The sequence below is a fragment of the Gadus morhua genome, chromosome 5 (assembly GCF_902167405.1).
Source record: "Gadus morhua chromosome 5, gadMor3.0, whole genome shotgun sequence".
NCBI classification, from domain to species: Eukaryota; Metazoa; Chordata; class Actinopteri; order Gadiformes; family Gadidae; genus Gadus; species Gadus morhua.
Genome location: NC_044052.1, coordinates 10,167,835 through 10,180,777, shown reverse-complemented (window position 1 = coordinate 10,180,777; position 12,943 = coordinate 10,167,835). Strand labels below are relative to the sequence as shown.

At 50.8% G+C, this 12,943-nt stretch overlaps 1 protein-coding gene across 3 annotated transcripts in view; it reads right to left on the bottom strand.

The window, feature by feature from the left end:
* Nucleotides 1-9,652, bottom strand: part of LOC115544315 (cysteine-rich motor neuron 1 protein) — a 39,197-nt gene extending 29,545 nt beyond the window's left edge. For all 3 annotated transcript variants that reach the window (XM_030357195.1, XM_030357196.1, XM_030357197.1), the window contains exons 1-3: nt 8,913-9,652; nt 3,843-4,004; nt 3,055-3,228 (exon numbers count right to left, since the gene is read on the bottom strand). In XM_030357195.1, the coding sequence (XP_030213055.1) occupies nt 3,055-3,228; nt 3,843-4,004; nt 8,913-9,210 (634 nt within the window). In that variant the 5' untranslated portion in view covers nt 9,211-9,652. The remainder of the gene's footprint in view (nt 1-3,054; nt 3,229-3,842; nt 4,005-8,912) is intronic.
* Nucleotides 9,653-12,943: the final 3,291 nt, after the last annotated feature.

Sequence of the window (12,943 nt, the reverse complement as noted above, 5' to 3'; positions counted from 1 at the left end):
CGGCACCAAACATGACGTCCATCAAGCGGAGCAATGTTCCAAGAAACGCTGCTGCTTAAACTACAAATTACAATGGAAGTGCTGGTGTGAAGCATTGGGTGACGAAGCCAATGGTATACAGGACCTTTAACACAAAATGGCAGTTTTTACTAAACGCCACTCATGAAAGCTCTGGATTTTGCACTTGAAAGAAACAGCACATGATCCCCGTCCCAGCTGGGCTTGGCTTACTCGCCTCCTTCTGTTCCTGAATTCTTTGATTTTTTTTTAGATGCCCTAACATCTGGATAACACTTCCTTTCCTATCATGGCAAATTCAGATGTTGTGGTCGACTCAGCATTCTGAGCCATTCAAACATCTGTCCCGTGTCCCGCCCACACAGAAACCAGAAGAGGTTCCAATGGGGGCAGTGAGACAGATAGACGGATAGATAGGTTGGTTATCAAGCACCAATGTGTGAGTGAGCTCACAACAGAGTAGCAGAACGCGCTGTACAGCGCGTTCTGCTACTCTGTTGTGAGCTCACTCACAGCAGGTACGGGAGAGTGTGAATGGCTTAGGGTGAGAGGAAGACCACCACCGGCGTGCGTGTCGGTTGACTTGCTCCCGAGTGGGCACGGGATTCTGTAGCCCACTCTGGAGGCCCCAATCCCTGCCTGTCCCACCTCCCTGTGTGGGAACATGTTCCGACGGAGCTCCCACACAGAGGGGACTAAAGTTGACCGTTTATTGTTTTCAAACACATGTTGTCCATAAACGTCAACTCAATAATAATAATGTCATATAATAATATAATTCCCCTTAGGGAGAGCGGTTGGGCCACCTCACAGACACCTCTCAGAGTCTGAAATACCAGTTGTCACTGAGCGAGCTTGATGTTTGACACAGATTCCCAGGCCGGTCGTAGAGGAAGCTCCCAGCGATAACAGACAAAGGACAATCCCCCTGCCTAGACTTCCAGACAAACAAGATAATTATCACCCACAGACACACGCTGCACAAACACAGATGCAGACACGCAGTCTCACAGGCCCCGCATGCGGCTACATGGGGGCCCGGCGTCGGATCGCTGCGACCGCACCGTGCACGCATGTATGAGCCCAGCGTATGGAGGGGACGCACACTTTCCATACGCGCCGTCAAAACACACACATGCCTACACAAACACAAAGTCGTTCACACAATCACACCCTCGCACACAGGTGCACACACACACACACACACACACACATACACACACATAGATACACATAAGTACACACATGCACGCACATAGAGACACACATGCACACACATAGACACACACACACACACACACACACACATAGGCACACACACACACACACACACACACACACACACACAGGCACAGGCACATACACACACACACACACATAGAGAGAGAGACACAAACACACACACATACACATACACATACACACAAATGCAAACACACTTAATGAGGGGCTGCTGGAAGGGTGGGTGTGTTAGGGCAGTAAGAACTCATAAGCTGCTGAAAAATGTTGTTTACTGTTTTGAGTGGTGTGAATTTAGACTGTCAGCCTTAGCCCTAACCCTTGACTGCAGGAGTGTGGAAAGAAGCATTGCAACACACAAAAAAATATGATAATTCTCCCAGCAAAATACCAGGCACCATGAAAACACACCTTTCCTGAAGAGACTTTCAAACAGAGCTGAATGGAGTTAATTGCAGAGTAACTGTTAACAGTCTGTAATATCATCTGTTTGCTTTCAGACCCACTGGTCTTAAACATTTTTCCATGGCACCTTGCCAGCCATACAGTATTGAACCATAAACTATGAAAAGAAGTCCTCTTCAAATAAAACGTTGGTAACTTCAAGACCAAATGTGAAACCTAAACCAGCTCCATCTTAGCTGCAACCACCTCAGGGTCTGTCCAGTGTCTCTCTTTCTCCCTCTCTCTCCCACTCTCTCTTGCTCCCTCTCTCTCTTTCTCTTTATCAGATAACGCTTGATACTTAGAAACAAAACCAACCAACCCTCTACAAATATTTTCTTGGAAATAATTATAACGGTGATGGCAGGAGAGATAGTGTGTGAAAAACGGAAGAAAATGATTCCACAACTCAAAACCTCCAACGCCTGTCACCTCTTCAAAGTAAAAGCCTGCGGGTGATTCATTGCGCAACGCATGTAGCATCCTCCCCTCACCTCGTTCCCCGGCGTCTTGTGTGTTCACCCCTGACAGAGGGCGTGCCCCCGGCGGACCCTTAGCACCGCTCTGAGAGCAGACCCTGGGTCTGAAGTCCCTCCAACACACCCCCATCCCACCGTCCTCCCTGGGACCTGTCTCTCTGTTCAAGGGGACCTGCCGCCTCTCTGCCCCTCTGGACGTCTCTTTCAGAGCGTTTCCCCTCTTTTGCTTCTCTGTTCTGTCCACCCGTTTCCCCCTCATCCTCGATTCTGCTTTGGCTCAACTCTTGCTTTCCTACTGTCTTACTATATGTTTCCTCACTTTCTCCCCCTCCCTCTCTCCCTCCCTCCCTCCCTCCCTCGCCCCTGTTCTCTCTTTGTTTCACTTCCCCTTCTTCACCTCTCTCTGTGTGAGTCCGTGGAAACTGCTGCGCAGGAAGGCTTATTCAGGCTTCTGAGCCCGCTGTGCTTGCATTCTCTTTTTTTTAACGTGGAGTGCTGACTGCCCCGTATCCCTTAAGAAACATCAGCGCGGGAAGCACAAGATGTGTTGTGCAAGAGAGAGGCGAGTGTTGTTCGTAGTGTCTGGTTGGAGGATTGCTGCAATGTACTACCGTGACAAAAAAGTTGAATCTATTGTGAAAGAAACAAGTTGAATGATGGATCTCCCAAGAGAGGCACCAAGGGCTGGGACTCTGCAGGGTTTATGTTCCCACCACAGGGAATCTACATGGCTGGGTGTTAAAAACGGCATTATAGAATCTATTCCTAGAGCCAACCCATGTGTCAATATCCCATATCACACAGTCCTGCAGTCAGGTGGTGTGTGACGGGACCAGATGGTGGTGGGGTGGTGTGGAGTGGGGGGGGGGATTACCTGCTGCTTCTAGACACTGGCTGCGGTTGATGTAGGAGAAGTGGTGGTGGCAGCTGCGGGATTCGCACTCGCAACCCTCCGCTGTCAGGTTGCAGCCAGAGAACATGCAGGCCGGGTTGGACGGGCCCACAAACCTCTCCCTGTGTCTGTCCCGGTGCTCGTGTCTGCGACCCTCTGGGACACACAAACACACACACACACACACACACACACAAGAATGACGCATCATGTTCACTGTCGACTCACGGGAACCCAGGCACCACAGATGAATGACGGGGCGCCACTGGTTTGCACCGTTGTGTCATCATCACCATCACTACCGTGTATTTCTAGCACTTGTGACCCAAGGAACCACATGTGCGGTTGGTTACCTCACTCTTACATGGTAGCAGACTTCCTTGGCCCTTTCCGTCTTACAATCACATTGGTATGTGGGCACGTTCCTCCGTGCTTGGGTGGGTTTGTGTCTGTGGGTTTGTGTTTGCACGTGCACGTGTGTGTGTGTGTGTGTGTGTGTGTGTGTGTGTGTGTGTGTGTGTGTGTGTGTGTGTGTGTGTGTGTGTGTGTATGTGTTGTTACATATGTCTGTGTGTTTCATGTGTTTTTTTTACAGTTTGTTTACGTGTGTGTTCTTACATGTGATTGCGTGTGTGTGTGCGGGTTGTTACGTGTGTGTGTGTGTGTGTGTGTGTTGTTACTTATGTGTTTGTTTGTTTTCTTACATGTGTGTGTGTTTGTCGTCTTACCCGTGGTGGTGTGTATGTGTGTGTTGTACTGTGACTCCTCACCTGTCTTGCTGGCCTTCATGCAGCTCTCCTGGTCTGGGTAGGAGAAGGAGCCCAAGCAGGAGTGGCGGGCGTCGCACACACACTCCTCCCCGGCCCGGTCGCAGCCCGTCATGAGGGGGCAGCGCTCGTCCACAAGGCCGGCCTCCGGGCTCTCTGGAAGCACTGGGGGGGAGAGGAGAGCGCTTAGGAGGGGATCCAGGATAAGGGACAGATCGACGGAGCACTGGAGCAAAGAAAGAGCCATCGTCGCAGAGCAATCGCCCAAAGGTCAAAACGTTCCTGAACCCTCTGACCTCCGACCCCCGTGGTCCTCCTGTCTGAGTGCAGAGGTCAACAATCCCACCGCCAGAGGTCAACGTCCCGACCCAGGCTCCATCGTTGCCGAGGGGACTGGTGGATACGGGGCGGGGGAGCGGCCCTGCCCCGTTCCGCCAGCAGAAGCAGCAGACTCGGGCCATCAAAGCCCATTTGTTTGCTTTGGTTCCACAGCATGGGGGCCCTCCCTTGGTCTCCCTCTGCCAACAGCTAAAACGACCTACTGGGTCCCCTCTATGAAGGCCCCGGCCACACCAAAGCACATTAGGGGCTTAGCTGTGCCCTGTATCGCCCTGGCTTAGCCTTATCCTCCTCCTCCTCTTCCTCCTCCTCCTCCTCCTCCTCCTCCTCCAATGACCTCCCAAGGCCCCGTTTCCACAACAAGCTCATTTCGGTCCTAGGAGCAGCAGAGTGGGTGTCAGGAACCGCCATAGATCTCATGCCAACTGTTAAAACCTCCAGAGTGTCACAAGGTCTCCTGCATACACAATAGCCGTGAGGGCTCCTTCGCACACATGCCCCCCCCCCCCACCAACAGCAGCCCTCCTCGTCCGTGCTACCTCTCCATCTCTCCCGCCTCCCAGTCGCCCTCCTCTGTGGTCCCAAGAGAGTCTAAAGGTGGCCAACGGCGGAGTAAACAATGGAACACACACATTCACACATCGACGCATACGTACACAAAGACCCGTAACACAGAATAACCCTTTACCAGGGACTTGGCTTCTGTTCCTCAATCAACAATGTGGAGGCGTGATCTCAGCTTATCATAATACTCTGGCTTTCCTCTTACAACAGCTACGGTGCAGCCGGAAACACAGCCCTTTATAAGATGTGTGACTCATGGAAAGAATGGTTTGTACAAAGAAAGAGTCAAAAAGAAACGAGGGGAAAGCGAACGCAGACGAGAATCCCCCCCGTTAATCTGTCGGGAATTGAAGGAATGATCGTGATGTGGTTCGAATAAACAAACCCCTGCTAATAACTACGAGGAACACATGTTGAACTATAATAACTCAAGACAGATAAGGCTTTGTGGGGGTGAAGAAGATATGCTGTCCATATGCAATCGATTACCCAAACTGAGGCAAATCAATGACTACACAAGTGGAAAATATTCCCTAAAGTGTTATTCCTAAAACGCGACTCTGTTGTCAGACGAATGGGTCTCGGGGGACGATCTCCTCGGATGACTTGAAGTACAACATCGACCTCTGGGTGATGGCAAATTCTCCGAACCCTCTGCCATGAAAAAACCTCCCACCCTAACCCCCAATGGTTGGACAACAGAACTATGGGTAGACCAAAACGAGGCGCCAGGTGCTGTTACTCTTATCTTTAAAATCTCAGGAAAAAGGGGGGCAATGAATGACACTGTCCATCAGGCTAGGTAGCTGCTAGCTTAGCCTGCCAGACAGACCGCGGAGGTACAGGAACTCCATTCAAAACACCCCTGGCTAATCTGCCCACTCACTCTCCCTCTCCCCCTCCCCTGTGAGTCGCGTCGGTTTCCTTTCCCCTAAATATGGTCCTCACTTTCAAGGGAGGGTTTTTATCTCTTCCTGTGCCTAAAAGGGTATATGGTATTTTCATTGAGCCGACCATGGGGGTGGCTCTCTATATAAGAGGTGCTTAAAACAGCTGACAGCATGAGAAGGACTTCGTCTGGCCAACGCAGACATAATAAATGAAAGGTTGCATTTGAGGGGGCGACGGGGGTCTGTTATTAGCTAATGATTTGCTTGACCCCGTGTCAAGCAGCTCCTGTCTAATATCGCCTCTCAGTTCTCTTCAACTAGACCGAAGTTAATCTGGTATAGGCTGTGCTTCCGGTCCGGTCCGGTCAGCCAAGGTCTGGGCTTTGTGGCCCAGCCACGAGGTCCGCAGATACGGCTTGTCTTGGCATCCAACAGCAGGATGAAAGAGTGATGACCTCTGGGAGGCCCCAGTGGCTGATAGTGAGCTAAAAAGGAAGTCTTTGAAACGTAAGATAATACGGAAAGGAACAGGGGGCCGTTGATGGCATGTGAAGAAGTGTTGTGGCTTTCAGACAGTCCGTTCCAACACTCCAGCTATGGTGTGTGTACCACGGTAAGTGTGAGCCCTTAGTGCCGGAAGCATGGGTCTCAGAGTCAACCAGAGCGGGGAATATCCAAGCAGTGGGGAGGACAACAACAAGGAACTTTTATCTGGCTGTGATTTCTCTCAGGGTATAATGAGAGACATAATAAGAGGGTAAAGGAATGTACTGTAGATAAAATGAATCCCAACTTTCCTTGACAGCAGGTGCTGGCAGTCACAACAGGAACATTTGAACAGGATAAGGAAAGTGCAAACAACATGCTTGCACTTTCCCTGGGGAAGTCAAGGTCACAATACATCATCACTTGAAGTGTATGAACTCTGGGGACGACGACGCATCCTGCGATCGAGATACGAACCGTTGAATGTCCTTAAGAGGAATTTGTGTTTGAGCTGCAATGTGGGTCTTAAAAAAGCACGGGTCTTGTTTTGGATATAAAGAGGGTATGACGTGCGTTCTCAGGCATGCATTGTTTTGGTTCATTCTTTGTTTAATGGTCGCTGGATTCCAACAGAAAATGATTTGCGAGCTTAAAAAAAAAGAAGAAAGTCATCTTCAAGTACTTCTGCAGGTTTCAAAAGAATTCAGGGCACTACAGTATTTCCTTGACTGCGGGGGGAATGTTTGCAAACAGGATAGACATTCCAGTCGGCTGTTTATTGTAGCCAAAGGACCGGTGATCTATCGACACTACAACCAGCCAGCCACCAGACGAACAGACTAGGAGAGCACGTCGCCTGCGTTGCGCCCGCGCGTGACGACTGCGTGTTACGACTGCGTGTTACGACTGCGTGTTACGACTGCGTGTTACGACTGCGTGTTACAACCCCCTAACTCTCTGGTCACCGCCGCTGACCACCCATAACACCGGGCCGCGAGGGGAAACGCAGCGACCCTGGAGCGGAAACATTTACCCCCAACTCCTGATTGCGAGCCTAATCACTTTAAGACCCTCGCCCCGGCTCGAGGAGGGAATCTGGGATCAGCCTCCCCTGCCCTCCCCCCCCCCCCCCCTCCCATCTACCCGGCAGCCTGCTGACCACGGCCCCCTGAGCACACACTGGAAGGTGTTGACTTACCCCTACCTCGGACCCGTAGGGACCCCGCCCCCCCGCCGCTGTATGTGTGACGGTGCAATGAATGTAAGTACGAGTGTGTGTGTGTGTGTGTGTGTGTGTGGGTGTGTGTGTGTGTGTGTGTGTGTGTGTGTGTGTGCGTGTGTGTGTGTGTGTGTGTGTTTGTGCGCGTGTGTGTGTGTGGAGGGGTCTGCAATGGGTCAATGGTATGATTCAAGGCTTCAAGGAGCTGCAGAGGAACAGAGGCACACCTCAATCAGAGAAGCCATTAACTCCACCACCCATTCCAAAGCTGTTCATTTGCAGAAGGGACTACTGGGCGATTTGGAACACCCCCCCCCCCACACACACACACACACACACAGAACCCCCCCCCCCCACCACCACCACCAGCCTGCAAATGCTGAAATGCAGACCCAATCAGCAGCACAGTCTCCTGGGACGGTCCAGCGCTGGCTGAGCCCCAGTGGAGCTCCCACCACCCCTACCACCACCACCAAGACGGTCCTGGCTCGGACCACCCACAGTGGGCTGGGGGTGGGGATTGGGACGGCCTGTAGGCGGCTGTGTACTCTTTGGCTTGGTTCTGCTTTGAGTCCCCTTCAATCTCCGTGGAAGGCCTGGAGACAGTGCAGGCGGAGGGTCTGCGCGTGCGAGCTTCTAAGCTGGTCTCCCCCTGGTCGTTTGCTGTGCTGGGGGGTGGGGCTTGGGGAGACCACCACAGGCCTGCTTGTCCCCAAGGGGGAGACAACGGCCACCTTGTGCACTTAGTGAGAATCTGACACCTTTTTCTCTTTACCTTTGTTCCTGAAAGGTAACACTGGAGCGCTTTCTTTAAAAGAGTGAGCGATATGAGCGCACGTTTAGGAGCAGATCTGAGGTATGATCTGCTGCGGGGGCTTGGATTGCATCAGCATATTTTTACAAGCCACATGATTTCCAATAAACTTGTGGGGGGGGGGGACATTTTGTAATGGTGTGGTCAGACTTTCTCTACCGAGAGCCACAGTCTGGATCCTTGACAGAATCAATATGGGCAGAGAAAACATAGGTGTCTTTTATCTTTCAAAAAGACACCTACATATAAAACCAGTGGGGGGGATTGATCATGTATATAGGCACTTTTATGTCGTTGATCACTCAAACCAAAAAAATCCTTTAGATTGGTTGTAATTCAGATATTTCCCATCTAACAGAACTGATCCCTACTAAAGCAAACATTCAGAAAGGACTCGATCTCTTCTGCCAATGTCATTGTTTATAAATGTGAACAAAGCTTTAGCGAAGCGAAAGAGCCGTGGAACATGACCCCCGCCTCGCTTGGCAGGAAATAATCTCTTCAACCTGTGGCGTAACTCTGGCAGGCAGAAGATGAGAAAAGCGCTGGCGCTCAATTAAATCACGGCTTGACAGAATGTGGATAGTGATGGAGGAGGCTGCTCGACCTACGACGGCAGGCGGGACAGTTATCACTAGACCACAGGGATGTAATGAGTTGATTTACATTGAATCCGACATTTAAACGAATCTCTCAATTATCGCACACATCCAACAAACACCAATTCACCCATCAACTGATCTCCACGACGAGCAACACACCTTTACAAACTCCGATCTCAGGCAGCATCGCAGCTCCAGTTCTGTTGAAAGAGGCGCAAGTGAGCCCCAGCGCGCAGTAGCCCAGCACCCAGTCCTGGCCACCGCACGGTTCCCACTCCATCCGAGTACACTGGTCACAGCATCCACATGGGTCCCGGGCTAAGGTCCGGCCGCTCTCGCAGCCATGCGGGTGTTGTACGGGACACGTTCGGAGTTCACATGGTGTGCAATCGTGGGCCATGAGAGTACGCGCTAGAATTAAGACGTTCAACAACGCGAAGAGGACCTGGCTGGACATCGTGGTGAGATGGAGGAGGTCCGCGATGGTTTACCAAGCAATGCGTGCTTCTGTCAAACGGCCAGCCACATGAAATATCCCAGTGTCTGCTGGATGGAAGTTAGTCCCCAAGTTCTTGACGAGGGAAAAATGAATATAAAAAAGTTTTTGTAGAGTAATTGTTTTTCGTAAACAAATAAAAATTGTTCGGGTTCACTTAGAAACCAACCCCCTCACTAAAAAAATCAAGCAGATATCAGCATTAAGTTCTCGAGTCGCCGGCGAAATTGTGCTTTTTGTTATCCAATATCGTGAGCAGGTATCCCTACTGTAGATGCGCTTCCAGTGGGTTTCCCCTGTTCCAATTCATGTATATTCCACTCGTGTTAGCGTACAGAACTTCCTATTGGTCTTGACTGGGAGCGTAGCGCGCAAGTAACGCACCATTCAGAGGAGAGCAGTGTGTGAGCGCTAAATTGACATCCAGGCATATAGAAATGAGCGGTACCCCCTCCCACTGACGGACAGGCGCGCTGACCAGTAACAAGTGGAGAACGGAGGGAGGGTTTCAGCTGATTTATCCCAGCTCGAAAAACGCTTTTTTGTTGTGCAATAAACGCTTAAGAGTAACCGAGGGTTTTATATATTTATTAAGTAGTGTTTTGTTTTTGTTTTTACCGTAGACCTACGTGAGTGTCATGGATACACGTATTTGTTTTTATTTACAGTTACTAGTAACTAAAACTGTTGAAAATTAAAGACATTTAAAATACAGCTATTGGCTATTCAAATAAAAAGTGTACTGCTCTCTGAGCACCATAGCATATCTTAAGTCCACAGCAACAAATCATTGTGTCAGGGAACATTTGCAGAACATGACTTGTTATCAGCTGTTAGATTGTCTCAATTTATTTTTCAATAATACAAGGATTGTATCTGTCAAAGCCTCCTAATCAAACACAACCATCATGTTGTTTAACAACTTCAATATTGTGCATGTATGTGTGTATGTGTGTGAAGTTCTGTGAACGTGCGTTTGTGTCTGTGTGTGCTCGCAAATTTGTGTGCGTGTGTGTGTTTGTGTGTGTGTGTGTGTGGTGTGTGTGTGTGTGTTGTGTGTGTTTGTGTGTGTGTTTGTGTGTGTGTGGTGTGTGTGTGTGTGTGTGTGTGTGTGTGTGTATGCACGTACGCATGGATGCACGCATGTGTTTGTTGTTTCCGTAGGAGTAAAAGGTGACACGAATGGAGGCAAAAGGTTAGCCCAGTGTTTGCTGAAACTGTGTGTGTGTTCCCATACTGGCAGATTGATGGTGAACATATGGTGGTTCTGCCTGTGTGTGGCGCGGTCCGCGTCGGTGGGGGGCCATATTGTGGGCACAGCTGGAGGAGGTGACAGTGATGTGGATCCACCAGCGATGGAGGACGCCGAATGACTACCAATGTCAACAAGTGGTTGACAAAGGTCCCCACGCTGGGCAGCATGGGAACCTGAGGTGATTCCCAATGGAATGTCCTTTCTGTCGGAGCTACACAATAAGAGCGCCGGGTCATATGGAGGAAAAACTTTGTTTTTCTCTTTCTTTTTTGTCTTTCTCTTCCTTTTTTGTCTTGTTTGGTCTTGTCACGCGAACGTGCTCCTATGAACAACGGAGGCACGGCGTAAGTTGTGTTACAACACAAACACGAGACGGCCATCTTCTTTCAACTGTGTTGCCATGGCAATTTCATGAGGCAGAATCCCGCATCAACTCTGTGATGAAATGTAGACGTAAAGGTATACACTGTCTCATCTACCCTCCAGGATGATTCTGATGTTGTGAAGTCAACATCACACACTCACAGGCAGGCACACACACAAACACACACACAGACACACATACACACACACACACACACACACACACACACACACACACACACACACACACACACACACACACAACATAGCGCCTCCTTCATGTCCAACATCTGCATGGAGCCACTGGTTCCACACAAACACGACATCCAGGAAACCGATCCCCCTGTGTGCATAATGAAGGCTTGCAACACAACTCGGCTCTTGTCCTCCCTCCACACACCCCTCCGCCAACCCCCTCTACCCCTACCCTGCTTCGCTCCAAACCCTCTGGAAGCTTCCCGTCCAACGGGCCGACCCACTGACCGCCGTCCAGACACCCACGGCTGGCCGACGACAGATCAGACCTGGGTCTTTCAGGAGAGCTGGGTTTCATTCACCCTAATGGGAAGATCCAAGGGCCAAGCCGCGTTGACCCTTTTCTGCCCGGGCGATGGCTTTCAACCAGGGCCAACTGGCGACACACACCAGACCCCTCTCTCTCCCCTCCTTGTATCAGTGGGGGGCGGGTTCTGCTTCGGCAGTGGTAATGGACCCGATAGTAAGCTGAATCCCAATTCTCTCGCAGTCTCTGTGCGCTCAGAAAGCAGGCCACGACAGTCACAGGAGCGATGGTCATCTGTGGTTGAGACCCAGGGTAAAATCGTCTCCAGTAAATGTTTTCTATTTGAAAGACTTGAGAGGATTTTGTTCTCGTAGCAAATCATTAACGAGCTGGTTCACTTTTGGAGTGGGTCCAAACTTGGCTTGGAGCATACCCCTCGTTTGGGTCCCCCATTTATGGAGTTTAATGCTGCATGACTGTGGTTTATTGGGGGGACCCTCCCCCTTGATAAGCCAGGTCTGTGGGACCACAGTGAAAGTGCCTTCAACCCTTGATTTGTTGTGTTGAGGTGGAAGCGAGCGCCAAATTAGAGCACAGCAAACTTAACAAGCATGCTTTGTTTTTTATCGTTTCGCAAAAAAAACCTTGAACTGAACGCAGGGCGCGGGCCATGTGGGCGTCGGCCCCGCCGTCTGCCGGTGACTCCAACCGTGCGCGAACATCGCAGTGAAAGGGTGGGGTCGGGCCCGATGTGTGCGGACCGTGAATAGCTGCAGTGTTTGCCTGGCTGCCCAGAACGGCCAGCCTGAGTCACAGATCTGTGTTTGGGAAAAAAAAAGTCAAACGGCAACCGTTCAGTTTGCAGACCTCCACGTGTGTCCTTAACTGAGGTCATTCAACACGTACTCAAGCACCACCGTCCCCCTGTCGTTTCGGAACCCAAATGAGACCTTCTAGTGTGACGGGATCTTCTGCAGAGCTCTGATGCCTGTTTACGGTGTCATGGATGGAAAGAGAAAGCATTGTGTGTGTGTGTGTGTGTGTGTGTGTGTGTGTGTGTGTGTGTGTGTGTGTGTGTGTGTGTGTTGTGTGTGTGTGTGTGTGTGTGTGTGTGTGTTGTGTGTGTGCGTGTGTGTCTGTCTATGTGTATTGTGTGTGCGCCGTTCCTCCACCTCTGCGTAGTGTTAGGGGACGTGCCCGCTCCGCTTGCCAGCTGCCGGTGACGGAGTTGTCTCTGTAGGTGTTTGCTGATTGGTTGGACGGGTGTGTCTGATGGTTGGAGGCGGACCACGAGCCGCGGAAGTTCACGGACGTGTCGGTGATGCGTGCGATGACTAACCTCCGGCCACCGGCATAGCTTTGTGGTGAGGGTGCACGGTGAGGGGCTGTAGGGAGGGCGAAGTGTAACATGGAAGAGTAGTCAGTGTGGAGTGCTGGTGGAGGGCCCGGCGTGTGGCTGTCCTGATTACAAGTCAACACAGTCACCCCCCCCCCCCCCCCACCACCACCTCCACCCCCCCACATTCACTTCTCCTCACTCGGTCATCAAACACCAAGGACAACTCGCCAAATCG